The sequence below is a fragment of the Leopardus geoffroyi genome, chromosome A3, assembly GCF_018350155.1.
Source record: "Leopardus geoffroyi isolate Oge1 chromosome A3, O.geoffroyi_Oge1_pat1.0, whole genome shotgun sequence".
NCBI classification, from domain to species: Eukaryota; Metazoa; Chordata; class Mammalia; order Carnivora; family Felidae; genus Leopardus; species Leopardus geoffroyi.
In genome coordinates, this window is record NC_059336.1 from 25,419,293 (window position 1) to 25,446,642 (window position 27,350).

At 38.8% G+C, this 27,350-nt stretch overlaps 1 protein-coding gene across 4 annotated transcripts in view; it reads right to left on the bottom strand.

Moving 5' to 3' along the window:
• Nucleotides 1–27,350, bottom strand: part of CBFA2T2 (CBFA2/RUNX1 partner transcriptional co-repressor 2) — a 142,016-nt gene that overhangs the window by 35,462 nt on the left and 79,204 nt on the right. For all 4 annotated transcript variants that reach the window (XM_045444873.1, XM_045444872.1, XM_045444876.1 and 1 more), the window contains exons 2-3: nt 5,986–6,129; nt 1,041–1,282 (exon numbers count right to left, since the gene is read on the bottom strand). In XM_045444873.1, the coding sequence (XP_045300829.1) occupies nt 1,041–1,282; nt 5,986–6,129 (386 nt within the window). The remainder of the gene's footprint in view (nt 1–1,040; nt 1,283–5,985; nt 6,130–27,350) is intronic.

A 27,350-nucleotide genomic window follows, 5' to 3' on the forward strand; every position in this document is an offset into this window, starting at 1 on the left:
TTTATTATTAACCCATTTCAAAATAATTGTATTTTCCCCAAAAATGTAGTAGGAAGAATGGCACTGTAATTACAGTTTTGCAAATCTTTTTGGTATCTGGGTTATTAAAAGACAACTGGGTTCTCTTATCTGCTTCTGCATTGAATCCATTTCAACAGCCTGTATCATGCAGCTTCAAGAAAATTCTACTGTATGCTCCTTAGAGAGTAAGAATGAAAATGCAAGGAACATCTTAATGTTATTATGAAAATAATTTTCGCCTTCAGAAGTTCCAGGAAGGGTCTGGGGGAATCTCAAGGGTCCCTGATTACACTTTGAGAACTACAGCATTAAGGCTTAGTAACGTGATTCACTTTTACATAGGTAGAGCCTAACATGCAGAACCATGAGGTGCTTTTTCAAGAGGTAAATCTTGTAGAATTCAATTTACAAACACAGGGAACTGTCAGTACTTTCCTTATATACAGTGATACGCAAACCCCACCCAGCTGTCTATGTCAGAAATTACTGCCTTATACCATCATGGGTTCACCATACTCCTTGTACAAAGAAAAATTATGTGTGGTTTGAAAATTCTACAGAAACTATATTTGCATGAAGAGCTGAAGAATGTAATCCCTTTGACACTATTTAAACCACGAGACTTACAATTTTACAAACTATTATCCTGAAACTTAAACTCCCTGTTTTTCTTTCCTCTCAGGTTTGGAAACAATGCACCAGGCACTGAATATATTAAGTAACAAAACCTTGCATTAGCTTGGTTGAACCTCAGTAGCCTGTTGAAATTCAGTTGACGACGAATTCAAAGCTGTTTCTTGGAATTAAATCAACGTAATAAGAAATAATAAGGTAAACATTATAGATTTGTTTCCTTAATAAGTATTGTTACCCATAATTGAAATCCACAATTCTACAGGTTTATATGAGTTATATAATAACTAATCTAGTCTGCATATTTTGCCATGTTGCTCCAGGTTTGCTGGCTTTGGCTCTGAGCCACGTACTCAGATAGCTGTGGACAGTGATGCCGTACTTACCACCAGTGCTAGAACAAGAGTCCGCACCTTCTCCCCAATCTCAGGTGAGATGTCATTGCCAAACTGTTGCAGTGTGGTAAGGAAGCGTTTCAACTTGCTGAGCTGCCGAGCACCACAAGTGGCTGGCAACTGTTGATTTGTTAGTGCAGATGATGTGGAAGAGGCAGGACCATTGCTGAATCTCTGTGGTGGTGATGGGGCACCATTCAGGGTAGGAGGAGAATGGTTGATGCCATTGCTTACTAAAAGAAAGCCAAAATGAAAGACTCTGTTTAAGTGTAAAACACACAGATCTTTGTTAATTTCTTCCTGTTTGCATTAACCTTCGTTTATTCATTTGAATTTTGTAAAGCACATATTAAGAATATACAAGAAACTGTTTCTGCCCTCAGTGAGACTACTACATAGGAAGACAGACTACCAGGTCAAAAATCTTAACAGAATAACACAGACATGTTAAAATAAGAGTACGGAGTGCTGTAAGAGCTTGGAGAAAGGCTATCTAACTATAGTTGCTATGGGGCCGGGGTAGGTAAAGATTTCCTGCAACAGGTACTGCAGAAGCTGAGTCTGGTAGGATACGTGTTTCCAGTGTACTGGACACTTACGCGCACAAATGCACACCTTTCATGTGACATCTCCTTCCTGATCGTAGGGTTCCAAAGAAGTTAAGCAATCAGTTACAATGTAGCATGTGAACAGACAATCAGAAAAGAGAGTTCTGTTGGGGAGCCTGGGTGGCGCAGTCGGTTAAGCGTCCGACTTCAGCCAGGTCACGATCTCGCGGTCTGTGAGTTCGAGCCCCGCGTCGGGCTCTGGGCTGATGGCTCAGAGCCTGGAGCCTGTTTCCGATTCTGTGTCTCCCTCTCTCTCTGCCCCTCCCCCGTTCATGCTCTGTCTCTCTCTGTCCCAAAAATAAATAAACGTTGAAAAAAACAATTTAAAAAAAAAAAAAAAAAAAAAAAAAAAAGAAAAGAGAGTTCTGTTGAAGTGAGAAATGTTTTCTAGGCTATAGATTTAATGACCTATTGCTGCAAAAAGGTATATAAGGTACACATCTCTTGGACCATTCAGAATATTCATGCCCATCACAGTTTCTCTCTGCTCCAACAGTGTGATATTAACAGTGCCGAATTCTTGATCATTCAATAAAGCATTTTCTAGACACTACCCAGGAAAACACACCAATTTCTGCTCAAATTATAATACATGTGATTGATTAATGAGAGTTTAATTACTGTTTCCCCATCGTTCTTACTCATTTCTTGCTAGTTTCAATTTGCAACACCACCCTAGAACTAAGTTCTCCTTCTTCACTGAATGGTGAAATAAAATTACCTGGTGACTAAGCGTCAATAGATTTTCACTTAATCATACCCAGGCTTGAACATCTAGGAAGATGAAATTAAAACGTATGTCTAGGGGCGCCTGGGTGGCGCAGTCGGTTAAGCGTCCGACTTCAGCCAGGTCACGATCTCGCGGTCCGTGAGTTCGAGCCCCGCGTCAGGCTCTGGGCTGATGGCTCAGAGCCTGGAGCCTGTTTCCGATTCTGTGTCTCCCTCTCTCTCTGCCCCTCCCCCGTTCATGCTCTGTCTCTCTCTGTCCCAAAAATAAATAAATGTTGAAAAAAAAACGTATGTCTAAAAAACATAAGAAAAGAGCCCAATTATTTAATCTTTACCTAACTTAGAAAACTGACCATTTACTTATATTGGGCTTAACACCAAGTCATTAATCATGAAAAATCTTCCAAGTCCCTCCTTCTGCCTTCATGCCGGTCATAGTTGGTCAGCCATACTGTTCCTACTACTTGACTGATCCAGATTCAAATTTGATCTGGCAAACTTTTCCTCATCCTATACATGCTCAGGTATCACCTGTATCAAGAAACATTCTTTAACAGATTCTGTGGCTGCACATTAAGGTAAACCCTGATAGATTTAATAACTCTTCTCTGTGCTGCCTACAGATACTTCCATTATGGTACCTACTTACTTTTTCTAGATTTGCACTGTCTTAACAGACTGTGCACTTTTTTTTTTAAACGTTTATTTTAGAGAGAGCATGAGCAGGGGAGGGACAGAGAGAGGGGGAAACAGAGAATCTGAGGCAGGCTCCAGGCTCTGAGCTGTCAGCTCAGAGCCCAACATGGGGCTTGAAGCCACAAACCATGAGATTGACCTGGGCCAAAGTCGGCCACTCAACCGACTGAACCACCTAGGTGCCCCAAGACTGTGCACTTCTTAATGAACACTATGTTCTATATCTGTATATACTATACTAAGTTTTGTAGACTGTATATACCATACATAAATAGATTGGCTTTGTTCATTAGCTAGCAAAGTGTAAGTGTTGAGGAAAAAGCTGCTGAATGATTCACTACATAAAAGACTAACAGGCTAAGAAAGAAAGGGCGAATTGTCCTCTGTATCTTTCATTAAAAGAGATCACTAGAACTACTGGAAAGGAAAGCTCAATACTCAACCTCAGCAATCCAGAAAATTAGTTGCAATGGTCTGCTGTTTCTTTGTGTTCACAGAAAGGTCAATTGCCATTGGAGAGCTGCCCCTTTTGAAGCAATCCATAAATGGAATATATTACTGTGCTTTTAGCCACGCTGCTTTTTCACGACCTCTTCAGTGAAAGCATATGAGCACATTTTCTGAAGTAAAATGAAGTAGTCAAATATGGAGGTAAAAAGGGCTGAATTTACGTGCAGATATATCTATTCCTATTGTCTGTATCTTGAAATCTGAATGACAGCCTAGGTTTAAATGTCTTCATTTCAAGACAGCACCTATATCTAAGGATGTAGAACTTTGAAATAGAAAATAGAATTTTAATTTTTTTTTTTTTAACGTTTATTTATTTTTGAGACAGAGACAGAGCATGAACGGGGGAGGGGCAGAGAGAGAGGGAGACACAGAATCGGAAGTAGGATCCAGGCTCTGAGTCATCAGCCCAGAGCCCAACGCGGGGCTCGAACTCACGGACCGCAAGATCATGACCTGAGCTGAAGTTGGACGCTTTACCGACCGAGCCACCCAGGCGCCCCGAAAATAGGATTTTAAAAAGGATATTAAACTTCATTTCATTTCTAGTTCCAGACTGCTACAGTTGCCACTTACTCAATTTCAAATGTTTTAAAATATAATAATTAAAATTTCTATTAAAGCCGTACCGCTTAGACTCTCTTGCCTTTTAAAATAATAAACACAAAAAACGTACATGTTTGAGCAACGATAGTGTGTAAGCTTATGTAAAGGCATTTAAATAAGAAAATGCATATAGTGCCTAGCAGAGTGCTCTAATGCATTGTGGGTACTCCATAAACACTGAGTGTCCTCTGCTCTATGAGGCACAGTATCTGTGAGAGTCAACATGCACAGGCACAGAAAGGCAGAAAAATTCAGATTAAAATCTAGACACGTAAAGGTGCACCTGGGTGGCTCAGTTGGTTAAGTGTCCGACTTTGGCTCACATCATGATCTTGTGGCTCATGGGTTTGAGCCCTGCATCGGGCTCTGTGCTGACAGCTCAGGATCTTCTACCTCCCTCTCTCTCTCTCTCTCTCCCAACCTCGCTCATGACCTGTTTCTCTCTCTCTCAAAAATAAATAAACATTAAAAGAATATTAAAAAACAATCCACACAAGTTAGTATGTATGCATGTAAGTCTAGATTTTAAATTGGGTCTTCTTTTGACTTTTGTTTGTGTGTTTAACTATACATATAGGACTGATTGTTGAGTTACACAGGCTTTGTAAAAATTCAACTTTACAAAATACTACCAAATAATTTTCTCACATTCAAACAATGTAGGAGTGTTCAGGTAGCTCACCATATGCTCACCAAAGCTTGATATTACTTTCCATTTTGAACATTCTTGTATTACATTGGGTTTTAGTTTGCATTAACTTGATGCAAAGTTGAACATCTATTATGTATTTATTGGCTAATGTAATTCTTTTTTTTTAAGTGTTTATTTATTTTGAGAGAGAGAGAGAGAGAGAGAGATTCCCAGCAGGCTTCACACTGAGTACAAAAGCTGTATGTGGGCCCTGATCCCATGACTGTGAGATCATGACCTGAACTGAAATCAAGAGTTGGACATTTAGCTGACTGAACCACCCAGGCGCCCCTGGCTAATGTAATTCTTATGGACTGAATTATGCCCCCCCACAAATTCCTATGTTGTAGTTCTAATCCCCTGCATCTCAGAATGTGACTGTATTTGGAGACACAGCCTTTAAAGGTTACATGAGGTAATGTGGGTGGTCCGTAATCCACTATGATTATTGTCCTTATAAGAGGAAAGGACAGCAGGTATGCACATGCACAGAGGCAAGGACATGGGAGGACACAGCAGGAAGGGTGGCCATCTGCAGCCAAGGAGAGGGGCCTCAGAAGAAACCAAACCTGCTGACGCCGTGATCCTGGACTTCTATCCTCTAGAACTGTGAGTTTCAGCCAACCCGTCTGTGGTATTTTGTTGTGACAGCCCTAGCAAACTAATACAATATTCATTCTCTTTTGTCAAGAGCCTTACCATGGTAGTCCTGGAATAGTTTTAGAAGTTGTTTGGTAATTATATGAAATTTACATTGATTCCTATAAAGCAATATAATAATTTAAATTCATTTTAGAGCCAAGAAATTAAAATAGCTACTTAATAGCCAGAGTATGAAAACAAAGTATCTATACCACTAAATTTTCAAATGCCTAAATTAGCTAAGTACTATTCTCAGAGGGCAAAAGCAATTTATAAAAGAAGTAACCATGTGTGTGTAACATGTATATGTACATATGTGTGTGTGTAGATATAAAATACCTTACAGCTATTTTGAAAATGTTGAATAGCATACGCAGAAGGCTTCATAGCAGCCAGTCACTTAGATCTAAACGTCACCCTGAACCACAAACCCAAATAAATTAAGAGGTCTCACATGCTGTTGGAGTAAATGACACTGGCCTGGGTCCCCCAGGATTTATTGGTGGGAGGGGTGGCATGGTGGGAGGTGAGGATCTTGACTGTATCTTCACTTCCACAGGCGATCCAGGCATTGCTGGCACTCTTTTCTCAGCACCAACTAGAGAGAATAAAAGGAATGGAAGTCAGAGTTGTCCACAAGGTAATAAAAATCGTAACAGTAATTTGAAATATGAAATATGAAATACCAGTATATTTTCCTAGAGGACTGAGAAGTTAAGAAGATGCATATCTGAGTAGGCTGTATGGAAAGGTATCTACAGTAGTTCCCTTTCAGCCAGTTTCACTTTCCACAGTTTCAGTTACCTGTGGCCAACCATGGTCTGGAAACACATGATCATCCTGATGGGTAGAGAGTCAGAAGGGCAAGAGTAGCCTAACATAAGGTCATCATGCCTGGGTCATTCGCCTCATCGTGCAGGCATTTTATTGTCTCACATCATCACAAAAAGAAGGGTAAGTACGGTACAATAAGATATTCTGATAGAGGGGGTGAGACAGGGGGAAACCACAGTCACATAACTTATAGTATGTTGTTATAATTGTTCTATTTTATTTTCATTTATTGTTAATCCCTTACTGTGCTTAACTTATAAATTAAGTTTTATTACAGGTTATGTGTATAGGAAAACACATAATATGTATTTAGGATTTGGTACTATCTGCAGTTCCAGGTATCCATTGGGGTCTTAGAATGTATCTCCTGTGGTTAAAGGCTGGGGGAGCAGGACGACTGTACCTCTGACTACCTTGAACTGTGAACATATGCTCATTTGGAAAAAGGGTCTTGGAAGATGTAGCTAAGGATCTTGGAAGGAGATCATCCTGGATTATTGAGGGGGGCTCTAAACCCATTATGAATGATACCCTCCTAAGAAGAGCTGAAGGGGCACATACACAGAGGGAAGATGACATGAAGATGGACGTAGTTGCACAATGCAAGGGCAACGTGACCATGATGGCAGAGACGGGAGTGATGCATCCATATGCCAAGGAATGCCAAGGACTGTCAGCAACCAGCAGAAGCTGGGAGACAGGTATGGACTAGATTCTTCTTCAGAGGTCCCAAGAAAGAACCAACCCTGCTTACACCTTGATTTTGGACTTCTAGCCCCCAGAACAGTGAGAGATTATTGTTGTCTTAAGCCACCCAATTTGTGACCTCTGTTATGGCAATCATAGGAAACTAAAACAGTGAAGATAGTGGCTGAGAAAGGAAGAAACCAGGTTGCATATTCAGCCTGTCTCAAATGCACTGTTTTTTTAACTTTTTTATAAATTCATCAAATAATAGGGGGAAAAAAGCTAACGTGGGACTGTCTAGACCAGTAGGCATCAATTGCACAGCAGGGAAACAGAATCATAATCAGTTGTATATAAATTACCACAAATGACAAAGTACTAAATTTTTATATATATTAACTAGGGATAAGCAGGGAAAAAGAGGTGGGAGTCAACATCCCTGACATCAATCATGCAAATGTCATTTATGATGTACAATATCTAAAAAGATGAAAAGTAGAGCTGAATCTAAACAAAGTACAGGCTAGTTCACCATGGGGACAATTCATAAGCAGCTGTTTGATAACGGTAGGGAACAACAAATTCCAGAAAAAGAAATTTGACAGATTAAACTTAATGACATGAGAAATAGGTCTGGACTAGTATCAACAGGACTGGAGCAATACTCTAAAACAGCTTCAGTTACTTTCCCCCATTAAAAAGAACATGTTACATACTTGGTTAATAATAGGACCAGGGTCACCATAATCATCTTTAAACTGAACTGTGTTCCTCTCGGTAACTCCAGGCTTTTCATGTAAGTGCCATGTATTTATTCTCCAATAACTGTTGAATTCAATTTAAAGAACAAGACACGGATACACCAAAGGTTCAAATGAGAATGTTAAACCAAAGATTTCTTTCTGTGAGATCATAGCTGTAGACACAATACATTCATGACACTGGCAAAAAAGCCCATCTCTGCACATTTATGAGCATGTTTTAATGAGGAAAATATCACCAAATATTATTTTTATGCTTCAGATTGCATTGGTCATATTTTGGAAAGAGATCTAATGAATACATAAAGTCTATCAAGTAATGTCCTCAAGTTACAAAACCCCTGACAAAAATGTGCGGCTCTCTGAGAGCCATGTGGGCAGCACTCTGCCAGCTCTTCCCATCTCTCTGTCCAGGACATTTTCTTTGTGAAATTGATGGTCGTCCTGTCTGATTAGTGGACTAATGAGCTGTTGCGTTTGCCTTTTTCTTCTTGACAGTATTTTTCTCAATGCCCTTCAGAGAATGGTTGACATGTTTCCAGCTCTCCCATCTGGGGCCCAGCTTTCTGGAGGGTGGGGGGAGAGGGGAAGGAAGGAACTGACAGTTGTCTCGCACTATAATGTGTTGTGTATAGTGTGCAACAACCTAGAGGGAGCCTTTCTTCAGACCACCTGCCTTTACAGCAAGGGCGCCAAAGGCCCGAGGAGGACGTAACAGCAAGATGTGTTTTAACATTCAGCACTTGGCAGAATGAAAAACTGAGAGGAGCCCAACTGCAGAACACTGAATTATACACCAAGTGAAAGCTTAGATACTGGGCAAAACCCACCCCGCAGTGTACCGTTTACAGATTGAAACTACCCACATCTCTTGTTCACATCACTACTCATAAATCTGCAACACTAGTGTTGTAGCTCATGTTTCAATAACATCGACTAGTAGAAAAAACATGGGGTATGGAGGCTGAGAAATTTCATGTGAATTCTCATTCTGTTAGAACCTACATTACTTTTATTAAATCATTTCACCTTTCTGGGTCATTTCTAACAAATGTAAAGTAAGAGGTAATAAGACCTACCTGGTAGGAAACAGGTGAGGGTAAAAAACAATGCCTCAACTAGTGCTGGCTGGAGAAGGTACTCAGTAAACAGAAATGATGATTAGGAAACAGGAAGCCTAGTGTCAAGTTCTGGATATACCACCTAACTAGCTATGTGACCATGACCGAGTTAATATTTCCATAGAAAATGGGTACACTATCAACAGCTAATCCATCTAACCTCAGCGAGATTACATGGAATGATTCAAGAATTAACAGCTGCAAAAGCACCAAGTACCATGTAAGGGGGTATTTTTATTGGAGGCTGGGTGGCATGAAGGCACTTCATGGTGTGAGATCTATCCAAGTGGTTTACAACATGACAATACAGCAGCTGCTCAAATGGTGGATAAGGGGTACATTCCAAAGTAGGCATTTTAACCCTCTGATTGTTGGCTGTGCCATGCCTTTATGTCATCACTGTTACAGTGACTTCATTTCTGAATTTTTTTGGAACAGATACTCATGTTTTATATTCTAGCTGAATTCTTTGAAAAAACCAACCATATCTTGAGATCTTTTCAATGCCAGAGAACCTTAGATATAGTGCAAAGAGAAGAAATTCCTTTCTCTCAAGTGACACTCTGAACCCATAAACACCACTGCTTGGAATATCAAAAAGAAATAAAGTCTTCAGTCCAAGAAAATCAAAATAACCCTTACTTTTGTCATAAAGGTTCAACTTGATTCTAAACATAGATTTTAAGATTCAGCGTAACTCATTTAGTCACTCTGAGTCTGTGCTTTGGTTATTTTGAAGACTTAGGTATATATGGCTTAAAAAATAAAACTCGAGGGGCGCCTGGGTGGCTCAGTCGGTTAAGTATCTGACTTCAGCTCAGATCATGATCCCGCAGTTTGTGGGTTCGAGCCCTAAATCAGGCTCTCTGCTGTCAGTGCAGAGCCTGAAGCCTGCTTCGGATCCTCTGCCTCCCTCTCTCTCTGCCCCACCCCTGCTCGAGCAGGCACATGTGCTCTCTCTCAAAATGAAACATTAAAAAATTAATAATAATAATGCATGACCACATGCATTTCCAATATCACTAGTGGAACTAAAAGAAGAGCAAACATGAAAAAGTGTGTCTGGATGATGATTTTAGGTCTCCATCGTGCAATACGATGTGGATGTCATGAAAACAGAAAACTGATGAGACAGAGAACACAGTAATGAACAGTTCTCTGTGTGACAGCAGAGCTTTTGTTCCTCACACAGGAATTTGAAGAATCAGACATGAAACTAAAGAGCAGAACACTTCTATAAGAGAAGTAATACAGAACACAAACACAAACATCCCAGATAAATATTACTTGAGAAGAATCCTGTATGTTAAACCGCCCATAAACAAAAGTATTTACAAAGCATTATAAACTGCTTTTACTTTTTTTTTTTTTTAAAGTTTATTTACTTATTGTGAGACAGCGCAAGCCAGGTAGGGGCAGAGAAAGAGAGAATCTTAAGGACGTTCTGCACCATCAGCGAGGAGCCTGATGCAGGGCCTCGGACCCCTGAAACGTGAAATCATGATCTGAGCCAAAATCAACAGTTGGAGAGGCTTAACCGTCTGAGTCACCCAGGTGCCCCTAAACTGCTTTTAAAAAGTTCTAAAAAATTACTTTAAAGCAGAAAACAGAAAAGAAATAGAAGAGGTATAAATATGAGATAAGAAAAATGCAATTATGTCAGGAGAAGGACTTCCTAGACTACTGGAAAGAAGAGAAACTCCCAGGGCTACAAGGAAAAAGTATGTTTAGGTAAAAGAAGGTGAACTTGATGTGAAAAATGCTTTATCACTTACTAGTTTTGTGTGGTAATGATTTTCCTCATGTGTTCCTAGGATAACACATCAAAAACAAGGTTCTGTGAGGGGTACCATAACATATATAATAATGGCCATACAGTACGTACTTACTTGAATTAGATTACAAATCTATTAAAATAAATAATTTTATTTGACCATTGAGATGTTTATGTATGCTGAGTTTTGGGTAGAAGATATGGTCAAGTGCTCCTGATTATCATCACTGAGAAAAATGAGGTGAATATAGATCTTTCAGATCAATAGAACAGGAATACTGATCACTTCAAACATGTTGACCAAGGAAGTCATTCTATTTCTTAAAAAAAAAAAAAAAAAAGACTCCTTACTAAGAAACTATGGGAAGGTTTAAACCTTTTAAACCTCTAAATCTTTGGGGGCAGAGGCAAAACCACCTAATTTTCTTTTCTATATATTTATATGGTTCAGAAATCAGCATGATATAAAAAGAAATATCTGGGGGCGCCTGGGTGGCGCAGTCGGTTAAGCGTCCGACTTCAGCCAGGTCACGATCTCGCGGTCCGTGAGTTCGAGCCCCGCGTCGGGCTCTGGGCTGATGGCTCAGAGCCTGGAGCCTGTTTCCGATTCTGTGTCTCCCTCTCTCTCTGCCCCTCCCCCGTTCATGCTCTGTCTCTCTCTGTCCCAAAAATAAATAAACTTTGAAAAAAGAAAAAAAAAAAAGAAAAAAAAGAAGTATCTGTTGCTCCTGTCCCTACCTACCCCACCTCAAAGGTAACCATTTTATTTTCGTCAAAAAAAAAATTTTTTTTAATGTTTATTTATTTTGGAGGGGAGGGAGAGAGAATCTGAAGCAGGCTCCAGGTTCTGAGCTGCCAGCACAGAGCCCAACATGGGGCTCGAACCCACGAAGCACGGGATCATGACCCGAGCCGAAGTCGGAAGCCCAAATGACTGAGCCACCCAGGAGCCCCACACGTAACCATTTTAATTAATTTCTTGTGTATCTTTCCATTCTTTCTCCATGCACAAATGAGTAAACACGAATATAAATTCCTATCCCACCCCTGTTTATAAAAAGAAAGCATAATGATGTTAAATTGAATGTCCCCAGTAATGGCCTCTCTGCATCCACCCCATTTGCAATGTATCCAGAAGTGGGATCTATTTCCCTATTCCCAGAATCTGGCTAGAGCCTCTGACTTGCTTTGACCAACATAATGCGATAGAAGTGACAGAGTACCAGTTCTGAGCCTCTCTTGGAATCCTGACCCAGCCATGAAGGCAAATCCAGACTCCTCTGCTGTAGGATGACACCACATGGAACAGAGATGAGTTGTCTGAGCTAAGGCCAGCTGACCCCAAACACATGAGAGCCTATCCTAGGGAGTCTGGTCTGCAGCTAGATGACTGCAGACATACGAATAAGTAAGAACAACCAAAAGCAGAACAACTGCCTGACTCACAGTCATGAGCAAAAAAATCAACACTGTTCTAGACCACTAGGTTTTAGTGTGGTTTGTTGCAGAGCAGTAGACTAGTAGGCAACGGATCTATACCACAAACTGTACTGCTCCTTGGTTTTTTTGTTTTTCTTTTGTTTTGTTTTACAATTTCAAAATATGTCCTGCAATGCTTAATTCCACAACCTTTTGTTGCTAACAGATGCGTGATATTCCACTGTGTGGAAGTACCACAGTTTATTTAAACAATCCTCTATTGAGAAATAATTGGATTATGTGTTATCATTTGTAGCTGAATTTTGAGGCTCTCTAGATCCCATGCTACTGACTATCCTGTATTTGCCAGGCTTTGGGAAAGAGACAATAGAAGATAGGGCCTTGATTAAGGTAAACATATATATTGAAACGTTTGCAAAGTACTAAGAAAATAAAAAGTAGAAACATTACCATGTGTGAAGGCCAAGGACGTCTTTACAGAGCAATAAGCAGTTCAGTGGGAAGGCTACATGAGCTTGGCAGGTAGCACTTAAGGACAAAATCATGAAAGATATGGTTTAAATAGTGCCCCTAAAGTTGGGATCAGAACCAAGGAAAACATAAGAAAAAAAAAGATTTCCTTGTCTACAGTCTCTCTTTAACCATTGCCAAAAATAGGGAAATATTCTGAATGCATAACTGTCAGATGAGAAACATTTCCAAGATTGACAATTCTAATCTGCTAAAGTTAGAGGAAAGAACATCGAAATTACTGTTGCACTTGTAGGCTTGTAAGGCTGGCTAAATTGTGCGCATAGCACCTGCTTAAGGATGAACATTTCTCATCCATGTAGCTCTGCCATGAACCTGACAACACATCCAACTTTCTAATAACATGCAGGCTTCACATGCAGAGACAGCCAGGAATAACTGTTTACAATGACAGATAATTTATCATTCAACAAAAATTGAGGCATAAGGACTCAAGTAAGAAATGACCAAATGACGCTTTACAAGGGATCTTGAAGACAGAGAGATCCATTAAAACAAAATTAATACTTTACTGTATACTAAAAATAGATTGGAAAATATTTTTTTTCCATTCCACATTTTTAAATACATAAAGTTAATTTATCGAATACATTCTTATAGTTCAGGGATCAGTAAATTTTTTCTGCAAAGGCCAAGACAGTAAATATTTCTGGCTTTGTGGACGATATATGGTGTGTCACAAGTATTCAACTTTGCTGTTACAGCACACTCTAGACAATGCAAAAAGGAACAGGTGTGGCTGTGCTCCAATAAAACTTTATTTACAAAAATACCAGTGGCCATAGTTTACTGACCTCTGCAAAGGCTGATTAAAAAACTGACAAATTAAATTTCTAATTCTTAGTTTATTTCTATGCGTATAAAATCTATTTTGCAGCTTCCACTGAAGTGGTTCATCTGAATAACATTTTTATTCTCTTAAGACTGGATATAAAGACAATTTACGTACTGACCTCCAAGAAAAATAACATAGAAAAGTTTATTTAAAAACAGGGAAAATTATTTTTTAAAGAAAACGTTATTTAAAGACAGAATACTAACAACTGAGGTCAGAGCTAGCTGAGGAGTTACAAAAATGATGCTAGTTATTTGATGTTCTTCCAAAAACAGACAGACCTATAACTAAGAGAAGAACCTCAAAGATGACTACCTAACTGTGAAGGATCACTTGCTTCATGAGGATGCTAATTTCTCCCCTAGTCATCCCTCCTTTCTCTATCTTCTATAAGTGCCCTCTGATCCCAGACACAGAGACATGAAGACTATACAAATAACCCTAATAACTTGATAATAACAAGCAACTCAGAATGAACAGAAGAGATTTAAAGAGACAATTCCCAAAAGAAAATCTACAAATGGCTGATAAGGGCGTAAAAAGATGCTCAGCATACCAGTCATCAAAGAAACACAAATTATAATACTGCAACAGAAAGGAACACTATGGACACACATATCCAACAATATAGATGAATGTCAAGAGCATTTGACTAAGTGAAAGATGCCAGACACACAACACAACTACACACCATATTACCCTCTTTATATAAAACTTTGTGACAAGACAAAATTAGGGACAAAAAGCAGCCAAGTGGCTGTCTGGGACCGATGGAAAGAAACAGACTACAACAAGGCACATTAGGGGGGCGAGATACATCCTCTCTTTAATTTTTTAAAATTTGTATTTATTTTGAGAGAGAGAGAACACACTCGGGTCAGGGCACAGAGGGAGAAAGAATCCCAAGCAGGCTCTAGCGCAGAGCCTGACTGGGGGCTCCATACACGAATGGTAAGTTCATGACATGAGCTGGAATTAAGGCATGGACGCATAACCAACAGAGCTACCCAGGCACCCCCATGATAAATCTTTTTATGGTGATGGAAATATTTTACATTATGACTGTAATATGCTAATTCTATCTAAATTATACCACAATAAAGGTGAGTAAAAGTTAGCAAACCAAATATGGAAGTGTATTTTTCTATAATCACAATCAAGTTGAGTTTATCCAAGAATGCAAGCATAATTTTATATATTTAAAATACAGTAAGGGGCACCTGGGTGGCTCAGGTCATGATCTCATGGTTCATGAGTTCGAGCCCCGTATCGGGCTCTGTGCTGATAGGTTGGAGCCTGAAGCCTGCTTTGGATTCTGGGTCTCCCCCTCTCTTTCTGCCCCTCCCCTGCTCATGCTTGGTCTCTCTCTCTCTCTCTCTCTCCTTCAAAAATAAACATAAAAAAAAAAAATACAGGGGTGCCGGGGTGGCTCAGTCAGTTAAGTGACTGACTCAATTTCAGCTCAGGTCATGATCTATCTCATGGTTCATGAGTTCGAGCCCCACATCAGACTCCACAATGTCACAGTGTGAGTCTGCTTTGGTTTCTCTCTCTCCGCCCTTCATGTGCACTCTCTCTCTCAAAACAAATAAACTTAAAAAAAGTTAAAAAAAAAAATACAGAGGGGTGCCTGGGTGGCTCAGTCAGTTAAGTGTCTGACTTCAGCTCAGGTCATATCTCCCAGTCCATGAGTTCGAACCCCGCGTCAGGCTCTGTGCTGACAGCTCAGAGCCTGGAGCCTGCTTCAGATTCTGTGTCTCCCTCTGTCTCTGCCCCTCCCCTGATCATGCTCTGTGTGTGTCTCTCTCTCTCAAAATTAAATAAACATTAAAATTTTTTTTTAAATACAGAAAAATTCGCCATATTAACAGATTAAAAGAAACACCTTAAAATCATGTCAATAATTACAGAAAAAGCATTTGATAAGACCCAATTTCCACTCAATATGAACAAAACTAGAAATAGAACAGCAGTTCCTTAACTTGACAAAGGTTCTCTTCCAAAAATCCTTATAAAATGTCATACTTTTTGATGAAACATTAAAAGCAATGTCTTTCAGCTCAGAAAGAAGATAAATCAATGCTTCTGTATTCAACATTTTTCACCAGTCAAGCCACAGCAGAACAGTTAAGAAGAAATAATACGTATAGGAAAGGAAGAAATGGAACTGTCATTTTATACACACTAGATGACCTTCTATAAGGAAAACCAAGAGAATCTAACCATCCAATTATTAGATTATGCAGGTTCAGCGAGATTGTTAGATAGAAGTCCAATATTTTAAAAATGAACTGCATTCCTATATCCTGGCAAACAAACACTAATTTCAAAAAGATACGAATTACAATAAAAATTATAAACAACGCAGAAATAAGCCTAACACAAAATACATAAGCCCTTTATGAAGAAGATAAGTTGACTGAAAAGACATAAAAGGAGATTTAAGGGGCCCCTGGGTGGCTCAATTGGTTAAGTATCTGACTCTTGATTTCGGATCAGGTCATGATCTCACAGTTCATGGGTTTGTGCCCATTGTGGGGGCTCTGCACTGACAGTGTGGGGTTGGCCTGGGATTTTCTCTCTCTCTCTCTCTTTCTCTCTCTCTCTCTCTCTCTCTCCGCCCCTTCCTGTGCACACCCACATGCACTCGCTCTCCAAATAAACTTAAAGAGAAAAAAGTCTCCTTCTTAAAAAGAATAGTTACATCTATCATGCTTATGGATGGGAAGACTTGTCCCCATTATTTTCTCTTCATTTTAATGTATAAATTCAATGCAATTCTAATTACATGCAAGATTTTTAGTGTAACTTGATGAGCAAATACTAAAATCTAGGTACAAAAGTTAACATGTTAAATGTCCAGCAACAAAACTGAGGCATATTCACAAATGAAATAGTACTACTGAATAAGTGAACTAGATCTTATGTATTAAAAGGATAAATCCCCAAACAATGTAGTATTATTAGGTAAAAAGAACAGACTGCAAGAAAAATACGGATAGAGGAATACTTTAATAAAAGCCTCGGGGCGCCTGGGTGGCTCGCCGGTTGGGTGTCAAACTTCGGCTCAGGTCATGATCTCACAGTTCATGGGTTTGAGCCCCACGTCGGGCTCTGTGCTGACAGCTCAGAGGCTGGAGCCTGCTTCAGATTCTGTGTCTCCCTCTCTCTCTGCCCCTCCCCACTCACACTGTCTCTCTCTCGCTCTCAAAAATAAATAAAGCATTAAAAAATTTTTTTAAATTTAATAAAAGCCTAAAACCATAAAAATTTACGTATGGTAATAGATCAATCTACATATGGTACATTTACATATGTATACATAGTAAAATCTTTTTTAAAACAAGGGAATAATAAACATCAAATTTAAGAGGTGGCTGGGTGGCTCAGTTGGCTGAGCTGCTGACTCTAGATACCAATTTAAGCTCAGGTCATGATCCCCGGGGCAGGGGAAATACAAAAAAATAAAAATAAAACATCAAATCCAGGATGATGACTACTGCAAAGGGAAGAAAAGGGCATGAATCAGGTGGTACAAACTGTAGTTCCAATGGTTTATTTATTTTTTTGGAGAGAGAGAAAGTGTGTGCAAGTGGGGGGAGGACAGAGAAAGAGAAGGAGAATCTCAAGCAGGTTCTACACTGAGCTCGGATCCCAAAGGGGATTCAATCTTATGACTTTGAGATAACGACCTGAGCCAAAATCAAGAGGTGTATGCTCAACAACTGAACCACCCAGGCATCTCCTAATGGCTTAATTCTTTGAAATACTAGAAGCAAAACATAAGTAAGAAAAATCAGTAAAATTTGATAAAGCTAAGAGTGGTTACATGAGTGTTTTTTATGCTGTGCTTTTTTTCTTACTTTGTAAGCTTGAACTATTTCACAAGAAAAGAAAAATCACTCGTTGCAATAGGAAAAATAGTAAGATCATAATGCCGGAAGAGACCACTTACACGGTTGTTATAATGAGAGATGATTATGGCCTGAGACTGGAGTAGCAACAGGAATGGGGAAATGGGATTGGATTTCAAAGATATTTAGAGTTACAATAAATAGGATTTGTTGACTCATTAGATGTGGAAGATAAGACAAGTGACCAAGACAGAGGCCACAAGAGGGACAGTACATTGGAGAGGAGAGATGATGAGTTCAGTATTGGCCACAATTGCTTTCCTGACGCCTCTGATGGAGAAGAAAGAAGGCTAGAATACAACTGGGAGATAGGACTTTGAATCCTGATTGTTCTCACAATTAATCAGCTGTGGGATCTTGGGCAAGTCACTCCACAATCCTGCTTTCCTTCTCTGTAACCGAGAGGAAAGAGAGATTAGGAAAGGCCCTACAGTAACCACTGAGAAGTGCTGTTACACTAAGTACAAGATACTACTAGACAGCTATCCATCAGTAATGTATTAACAATCATTATGTAACTATATATTGAAAGTAACTAACAGGTCTCCTCTGAAGCTAATAACTTTAATATTTAAAGATATGTTGGAATTGCCTGCCAACATCAAACCCTGTTGATAAGCTTAATGCAAGTTAAACGCAGCAGCAACACAGCTGACTTGATAATGTCAATAGGAAAAAGTGAAATATGGATTTTTGCTTCCCAGCTTCAGCAATGGTTTATTTGGAATAATACAGTTATCTACTCTAACTGCACACCATCTGTTTCAAGTCTCCACCAAGTTAATATTTCTCACATGAACAGAAAGGACTTAAAACTACATTTGATTTGCATCTCGCCTTCCCGTGGAGGTTACCCCTACCACAATCTAAACCTACTGAGTATTGACCTCTGAACATTGTGAAACATTATTATTCTGGCCAAACACATATAGTCCAAATCAGGTAACTGAGAGATCTGAGACAGTCAAAGGATAAGCTAACTGCAGTCCTGGTTAAATAAAAATCTGTCTTACTTGTTTTTCCGGAGAGCAGGAAAATTGATAAAAATTTCTCACACAGCTGGTCCCTCTGGTTCCATCTACTGATGCATCTGTGCTCCAGTGACTTAACTCAGGCTATCCCTCTGGCCTAGATTTGGCTTCCCCCAAGTTGTTGCACTCCTTATCACTCAGAAGTCAAAACTAATGTCACTTTTCTCAGGGAGAGCTTCCCTATCTGAAGCTGCTTTCCATTCTCCCTACCAGACCATCCCATGTCCTTGTAATTTATTCTCTTCATTACATTTATTATCATTGTACCAATCAAGCATTTGTTTGCTTGACTCATGCCCATTTTGGGGGAAATAAATGCCCCATCTATTTCTTTACAATACCCTCAGTACTTAGAATAGGCAGTACTGAATCACAATGATCCAAAGTAGCACATTCAAGTTTGGCTAGACTTGAATTCTCTTCTCTCTCACACCTCCCTATTTCCATTGAGTCAGTACAGACTTGTCACTTCTACCTTTTCATTCTCAACCTCTCTCTTTTCTCAGAACCACTGCCTTAGATTAGTCCCTTTTACCTCTAACTAGACTCTCTCCGGGTTTCAGACTATTATGCACTCTCCTAACAGCAGCCATTTCTTCAAGAATCTCTGTGTCTTTTGTTCCTTAGACTGGCCTTCATGGTTCCCAGTCACTAAACTCCAATACTTGCCCACATCCATTTTCATGAACAGTTCTACATCCCAGTTAGGTTGGTCTCCTATTAGGTCATGGTCGTTCTCTGGTCATACCATCTCTATTTCCTAGAACTTCTTCCATCTCCTTTCTCTAGTTACACTTAAATCTTCCCCGATACTTTTGTTCCAATTTGTTGGTCCTTATTTTCATCATCTGTCACCATGCCTAGGATATTACAAGCTCAAGAATAGTGGTTTCATAACAATTGTTGGTTGAATGGGGGGGGGGGGGACCCATAAGAGGTAATTATGCTATTGGTTCTGTTGAAGCATGATGTCAGTATTAATAGCACAAGTATAAGCAAGTTATGCTTACTCTAATTCTAGAGCACAAACTATTCCATTTATCTTAAAATTTCATATAGTTTAACTCAACAATAGGGAGACTAAGTATGAAGATAAAATTATATGATTCCATCAGTACCACTTAAAAATCACCCCTCAAAAATATACATACTACTAAAGCATTATTACACATAAATGAAAGCAGTATAATGTTATATAAATCATAAGCAATTAATTCTATTAACGATAGAGAAGTTGAATATCTGTTTTTAAACTGCTGGGGAATATCCTCCCAGACTTCAAATCTTTTGTTCATATGAACTCTCTCAATAGCCTTTTACATCCCAAAGATGCTAAATTTACCTCAATACCCATCCTCCCCTGTATATACGTGTGTGTGTGTGTGTGTGTGTGTGCGCGCGCGCGCGTGCACGGCTGTTATCCTTTCAGATTGAAAATATTAAATTGTAAAGGCTATTAACTTTCACTATTTTAATTATATTCTAGTAAGTAAAAACGTTTATCCAATGCAAAGGCATATGTACCCAGCCCTATCTTTCAAATATTAGTAAGGTAACCACCAAGTTAACTGTAACTTAAAAAAACTTTTTCTGGGGCGCCTGGGTGGCTCAGTCAGGTAAGTGTCTCACTTCAGCTCAAGTCATGATCTCATGGTTTGTGAGTTAGAGCCCTGTGTTGGGCTCTGCACCGGCAGTGTGGAATCTGCTTGGGATTCTCCCTCTCCTCTCTCTCTGCCCCTCCCCTGCTCGTACTTTCTCTTTCTCAAAATAAATCGTAAAAAAAAATTGTTTTTCTAAATCACAGGACCATGCTCCGTTAACTTGGATGTACAAATGTTTTTATTTTCTGTACACAGTTATTCCTCAAACTTTATAAACAGCTTGCCAGTGCTAGGGTTCCAAATTGGATCCATATCCCTTTAATATTTGAAGAGCTGATTCAAATGTTTTTCCAGTCTGAAGTATGATGATGAAGGCTGTCAATTTCGGCCTTAGGGTGGATAACCATACAAACGGAACTGCAGTGGGGCGCCTGCATGGCTCAGTCGGGTGAGTGTTCGACTTTGGATCAGGTCATGATCTTGTGGTTCATGAGTTCGAGCCCCGTGTCAGGCTCTGTGCTGACAGCTTGGAGCCTGGAGCCTGCTTCAGATTCTGTGTCTCCCTCTCTCTATGCATCTCCCCTGCTCACACTCCATCTTCTCTCTCAAGAATAAACAAACAAACAAAAAACAGAACTGTGGAGCCAGGAGTATATCAGAGACCAAAGATCAAGCTGTCTTCCAAAATGGGAAGGTCTGGACAACCTCCCTGAATGGCTGATACCAGCTTCTGTTAAGGAACTCTGGGCACTGAGCAGTTTGCCTTACTACAAAAATAGCACATGCCACTGCTAGACAGCTAAGAAGTAGTTCTGGGCAATGGTCACTAATAGTTCTGTTTCCAGGGGTCTTAACATTGTCAAATATTTGAAGAAAACTATCTCATCATGAGTAATCAAAAGCAAATAGTTGTGCAAAACCTCCAAACTATATATTCCTATGGCACCTACAGCCACAGGATGCCAAGAAGGGGGGGAAATTCTATGTATTTGATTCAACCTGGTTTCTAACAGTTTATTTATTAAACCCCCTTTCTGGAAAACAAGTCCTTTAAAAAAATAACAAAAACTAGTTAAAGGTTTGATGGTTTCTTTTAACTACTTTCTGGAAGTTCTCTGACAGGACAATGGGATTATAGACATTTTTGAGTATATGAGTAGATGTCCTCGAGTCATGTCAACAAATATCCTCCAAATTCTGGTTATTCAGAAAAAGTTTCTGGCAAATCCATGTGTAATGCAAAGATTCGTTCTATAATATTACACAAATTCACGTTTTCAAGGTACAGATTTTTGCAGAGGATTTCACAATATAGAGCTGCATTGCTCAATATGGTAGCCATTACCCATAAATGGCTAATGAACACTTGAAATGTGGCTAGTCTAGATTGAAATATACTGAGTACAATAACATCAAGTTTCAAAATTTAGTACTAAAGAAAAGGAATGTAAAACATCTCAAGTTTTAATACTGATTATATGTTGAAATATTAAAAAAAATTTAATGTTTATTTTTGAGAGAGAGAGAGAGAGAGAGAGAGAGAGCGCATGAGCAGGGGGAGGGGCAGAGAGAGAGGAAGACACAGAATCCGTAGCAGGTTCCAGGCTCCCAGCTGTCAGCACAGAACCCAACACGGGACTCGAACCCACCAATAGTGAGATCATAGCCTGAGACGAAGCTGGACACTCAATAGACTGAGCCACCCAGCGCCCCTGTTGAAATATTTTAGACCTATATTATTAATTTCATCTGTTTCGCTAAATAAAGCTACTAGAAAATTTACATATGTGGCCCCTATTTGTGGACTGCATTATATTTTCTTGGACAGCTCTTTTAGAGGAATATGATATACTGATAAAAAATACACGGTCTCTAGATTCGGGCAGATGATCAGGATTCAAATTGAGGCTCTGCTACTTGTCTAGCTTTTTTTTTTTTTTTAATGTTTATTTTTTTATTTTTTTTGGAGAGTGAGTGAGAGAGCAAGTGAGCGAGCAGGGGAGCAGCAGATAGAGAGGGAGACAACCGTGAGATCATGACCTGAGCTGAAGTTGGACACTTTACCAACTGAGCCACTCAGGTGCCCCTTGTCTAGCTCTTTGATAGCAGGAATAGTTCCTTCTCAAAGTCTGTTTTCTTGCTTGTAACATGCAGTCAATACTGTCTAGCTGCCAGGGTTGCTGTTGACAATCAAATTAAATAAAAATAGAACAACCTAGCAGAGACCCCAAGCCACAGTAACAAATTCATCTTTTTGTCATTTTCAAGGGAAATTTGGACAATGATGACCTCACACAATTAAGGTTGAGCAATTAAGGGCAGGATAGTTTTGCTTTATTCTTCCTTTCCAGAAAGTAAGGTAAATGTAAAGAGAACTCAATTAACTAATCATTTTATTGATCTCAATCTTTGAGGAATGTAAGATGCATATGTTGCTGAGATGCTTTATTACAATGAATCTGGGAGAAGTGATCTGATGTGGTCTTTATGTCCACATCAGATAAAGACCAGGGGAGGTGTTGCCACAGCCTCCTTGTGTTCTTTGTGTCTGGCTGGACTTCCAACCCCCAAACTGTAGGTCGGGTTCTCTCATTTGTGCATCTCCCACAGCCCAAACCAAACTCTACTGCCTTTCACCATCTTTAAGTGTGAGCTCTAATTTAAAGAGTATGTTTTGCATTTATATCCTTGAAGTTTCCATCTACCAAAAACTTGGGGCCTTTTACTTGTTTTTACTGAAAATAGGTCTTCAGTTTTGATTAAGCTGAAAGCTTTTCTATAAGGAGAAGGGATCTATTTATTAAAATGATAGTTTATTTCTCCTTATAGGTCCTTAAATGTTGAACTATCCCTGCATTATGGGATCATCTTGTTTGATTATGCTGTGTTACTCTTACATACAGTATTGTTCTTTATAACAAACCAAGGAATAAAAGAAACGATAATGCAGTTTAAGTCTTTCAAACTGGCCAGAAATGAAAGGGCAAGAAAGAAATACAGTGAGCTGAATAGCAATGGTACTTTTTGGGTTTAAATACATATACATTTATTTATTTACACCTAACTTTCTATTCTAATTATAGACAATACTTCAAGTGTTCACTTTTCCCTCTAAAAGTTTATCATTTTAATTTTTTTAATGTTATTTATTTTTGAGAGAGAGCACATGCATATGCGCATGCAAGCAGGCACAGAGAGAAGGAGAGGAAATCCCAAGCACGCTCTGATGTGGGTCTCGATCCCACAGACCATGAGATCATGACCTGAGCTGAAATCAAGAGCCTGACGCTTAACTGACTGAGCCACCCAGGAGCCCCTAAAAGTTTATCATTTTAAATAACACTTTAAGAAAGCTAAAACAGACTAACAATGCATATTGTAAATTATAATATCCACAAAAAATATTTAAGTCTATAGGTCTATATTAAGTTGGAAGTTACGATCTTCCCCATTCAATGGAAAGACCCAATGATTCACTCTAAATTCCTGATTTCATCACTATCAAAATTTCTAATGCAATTTAAACTATGTGAATGAAACAATGTTTGGAACAAATGGTCCAGATGTGAGCATCTGCCTCTCATTTGTCTTGGGACAGAAATTGTGAGTTAAGATTAATGGCTTTAAATGCCAAAACAGCCCAGACATAACAAGTTAAAACGAAGTACATGTAAAATGATTTAAACTTTGGTCTTGGAAACATCCAAAATGTTTTCCATACTTATCTAAGGGAATGTAATTAAAACTAATTTCAATCAGCAAAGGCAAAGAATATTACATTTAAGTAGAGAAGTTTAGATCTGGTAAAGACAATTCTTGGTAGACTCTCCTATGTACTTTGAGAAAGCTAGCAATCCAGTTTCCAGCTTCAAACTAGAATAATCTTGAATTTCTGTGCCCTAATCATGAATCTTCTAAGGAAAAAAAATTAATAGTCAAATACATACCTCTATAGGATCACAGGACTTTATCCTGATTCAGAGCTGCCTTTCTATCTTTACTTCCTGATTATGAGTCCCCTTGGCCCTCTACGCTCCACAAAGTACTTTTGATTACTTAGAAACTCTTGACTGTGAAGGATCTCAAGATTTTATCTATTCTGAACTCAAACTCAATGCAAGAATCTATTACAGAATATAAATGGTTTTCATGAATCCCATCTCTGCTTAAAACTTTCATAGAAGAAAAAAAAACTTTCATAGAAGATAGGATGAGCAAATACCACTGTTTTGAGTAAATAAAGAAGGAACATTAACAGGAACCTTCATTTACTCATTTTTAAAATAAGTGAAAAATGATAACAATTAATTGCAGTATTGACAGAATTACAACATAAAGTACCATACCCATTAATTAGCTACATTTTTAGGGGAGTGGGCAAATATCACATATCAAATAGAGACTGGTGTGCAAAGGACAAAAGGATTAAACTCTTATTTCAATAGCCAACCACAAAGAGCAATCATGCTTTTCTTCTATAGCTAATCTTTTCTCCTGAAGTTTACTTTCAATTTACCATGGCCAAGGTTTTAATAGCAATTTCTCCACATTTCCTCAGCCAGTCCTCCATCACTCTGGCAAAGCATAACGAAATGGGATAGTGAATTTTGGGAGAAAATTATGATGTATTTCCAGTTCAAACTGTAAGGCTTTATCTATATGCCTGTTACCTTCCATTAGTTACAGTATCCGATTACTAATGTACTAGGAAGAAAAAGCGCAGAAATAAATGTATGTTAAAGTACCGACATTCAATTAGTGTGGTTAAAAAATGATTTCTCAGCCAGAAAAATGTTTCATACACTTTGACTATGTGACCTCACTCCTGGGAATATGTCCTTAGAAAATAACTCAAGGGAAAAAGCAATTTATACCACAGAGAAATGGTTAATTAAATGGCGGAACCGCATGTCAATGTGAACTGTGAAAGCATTAAAAATTATAATTATGAAAATCATTCAACACTTGGGGAAATGCATACAACACAAAACTGTGTGGGTAAGCCTCCTACAAAAATTATATGTACAATACAATTACAATTATTTATTTAAAAAAAACAAATACATGTAGTCAGAGTATGGAAAGGAACACAAAAATGGAATTGAGAACATGTGGGAATAATGGGTAAATACCAATTTCCTCGAATCCTTTTGGAACACTGCTTATAAAATATTCTCATTTGCTCTCTCACTAAACTTCCTTTTCTACAGGAGAATTATAAGACATCCTCTGGGCTGCCAAGCATTCCTAACATGTGAAGTCTTTCTTCACACAGAAGCAATATGATCTAGTTACCATGACTTCATTTTTGAAACCAAAATTTTGACAAGCAGTTAGGGTCAGGAACAATGGGACAAATTATTTGAAATAGGAAGCATGACAGAAAAACCAAAATTTGAGAGTCAGAAGCCCTAGACCCCAGTCCTACTCTTCCTGAGGCATAAATAGGTAAAAACATGCTCTTAGTTAACCCAACTGTCCTAGGATACAATCCCAGTAACTTGGTTGTATGACCAAAGGCATGTCAGTTAACTTGTCAAAATCTCATTGTGAGTTTAAAGGCTACCTTTTTTTTTGAGGGGGGGGGGGTACCCAGTAAATGCTTAAACAAGTAAGTACATCTAAAACAGTGGTTCACATCTAAGTAAAATAGGCAGTTAAGCGGGCCTCTCTGTCCAACCTGTTTTGTCATCAGGAAATAAAGTTAATAATCCTGTTCTAAACTGCAAACCACTTACAAAACATACCATCACCACCATCATCTACTATTATTCTTATTATTACTTCTATTACACCTACCTGGAAGCCAGCTGTAGAAGTTGGCTAGAGTTTACCTAATGGGCTGAGGAAAAAATCTAAACCTAAAATGTCACTTAAACCTAATGATAAAGATAAGAGCACACAATCAAGAAGGAATATAGAGAGCAAGTCCACAATGAAATGCATGATACAGTTGGTACAAGAGGGGGTACAAGAAAGTGCTCCTATCACCTTGAGACAGTTGTCCTCTGAGTGTTCTAGTACTGAAAATGAATGCATACTACAACAGAACTCCCTGCAGAAAAATATATCTGATGAAATGGTTTCTAAATACACTGCTAGCAGAGACTTGGTTACCACCTAAATCCAAACAAGGTGACTTAGGACTGAAATATATTTAACCAACATCCCTCTAGGATTTATTATTTTAATTCAACAAATAACTCATTCAAGCGTGTGTGATTTTATCTTTTTCAGAAACAAGGTGATTTAAAAATATTTACTAAATACAATTTACTTAAAATAAAATACTAAGACTTTTCATGTACACATAACTCAGAAATAAAGAAGATACTCTCAGGGGCGCCTGGGTGGCGCAGTCGGTTAAGCGTCCGACTTCAGCCAGGTCACCATCTCGCGGTCCGTGAGTTCGAGCCCCGCGTCGGGCTCTGGGCTGATGGCTCAGAGCCTGGAGCCTGTTTCCGATTCTGTGTCTCCCTCTCTCTCTGCCCCTCCCCCGTTCATGCTCTGTCTCTCTCTGTCCCAAAAATAAATAAACGTTGAAAAAAAAAAAAAAGAAGATACTCTCTAAAACCTAATCAAACATTAGATCAAAATACTGGTTCAGAGAAATAATTGGATCTCCCCAATTAGTTGAAGAACGTTAAACTATAAAACCATACGGGTTACTCTGTCCAAAGAAAAGGAGACCAAACAAGGATAAGGGGCTTGGGCTGTGGCCCTGGGAATAGGCCCATTATCTTGTGACTATTTTACAGTAATGGCTAAACTGAAACAACAGATTGCTCAAATACATGCAACAGTGCTCTTATATATATAGAGGATTGGTAAATGGCAATACAATCTAATTAATCAACAATCTAATTATAACTACAAATTACAAAAAAATTGTAATCTAATTACAAATGTTACATGACGAAAACAATGCACAGTCTGGGTCTATTTCTTCACTGAAATCATGACAGATAAATAAACGGCAACGTAGAAAACGCCTTGACAGGAGGCACAAGAGATAAAAAACTCATGGAAATAACACGTAAAAAGCATATATATTCATAGGCAAAACTGAAAGGGAATGTGGAAAAAATAAGTTGTTGTCATTCCTAAAGCAAGAAGTTGCAATGATGATTCATTTTATCAATCATCACTGAAAGACTAACATGACCCAAGCACTGTACTAAGTGCATGTAATGCAAAGATGAAGCTACAATTCCAACCCTCAAAGGAGTTAATGATATAGCTAGGTGATAAGAATTAAAGGAGGGGACCTCAAGTAGACTGGGAGTGGAG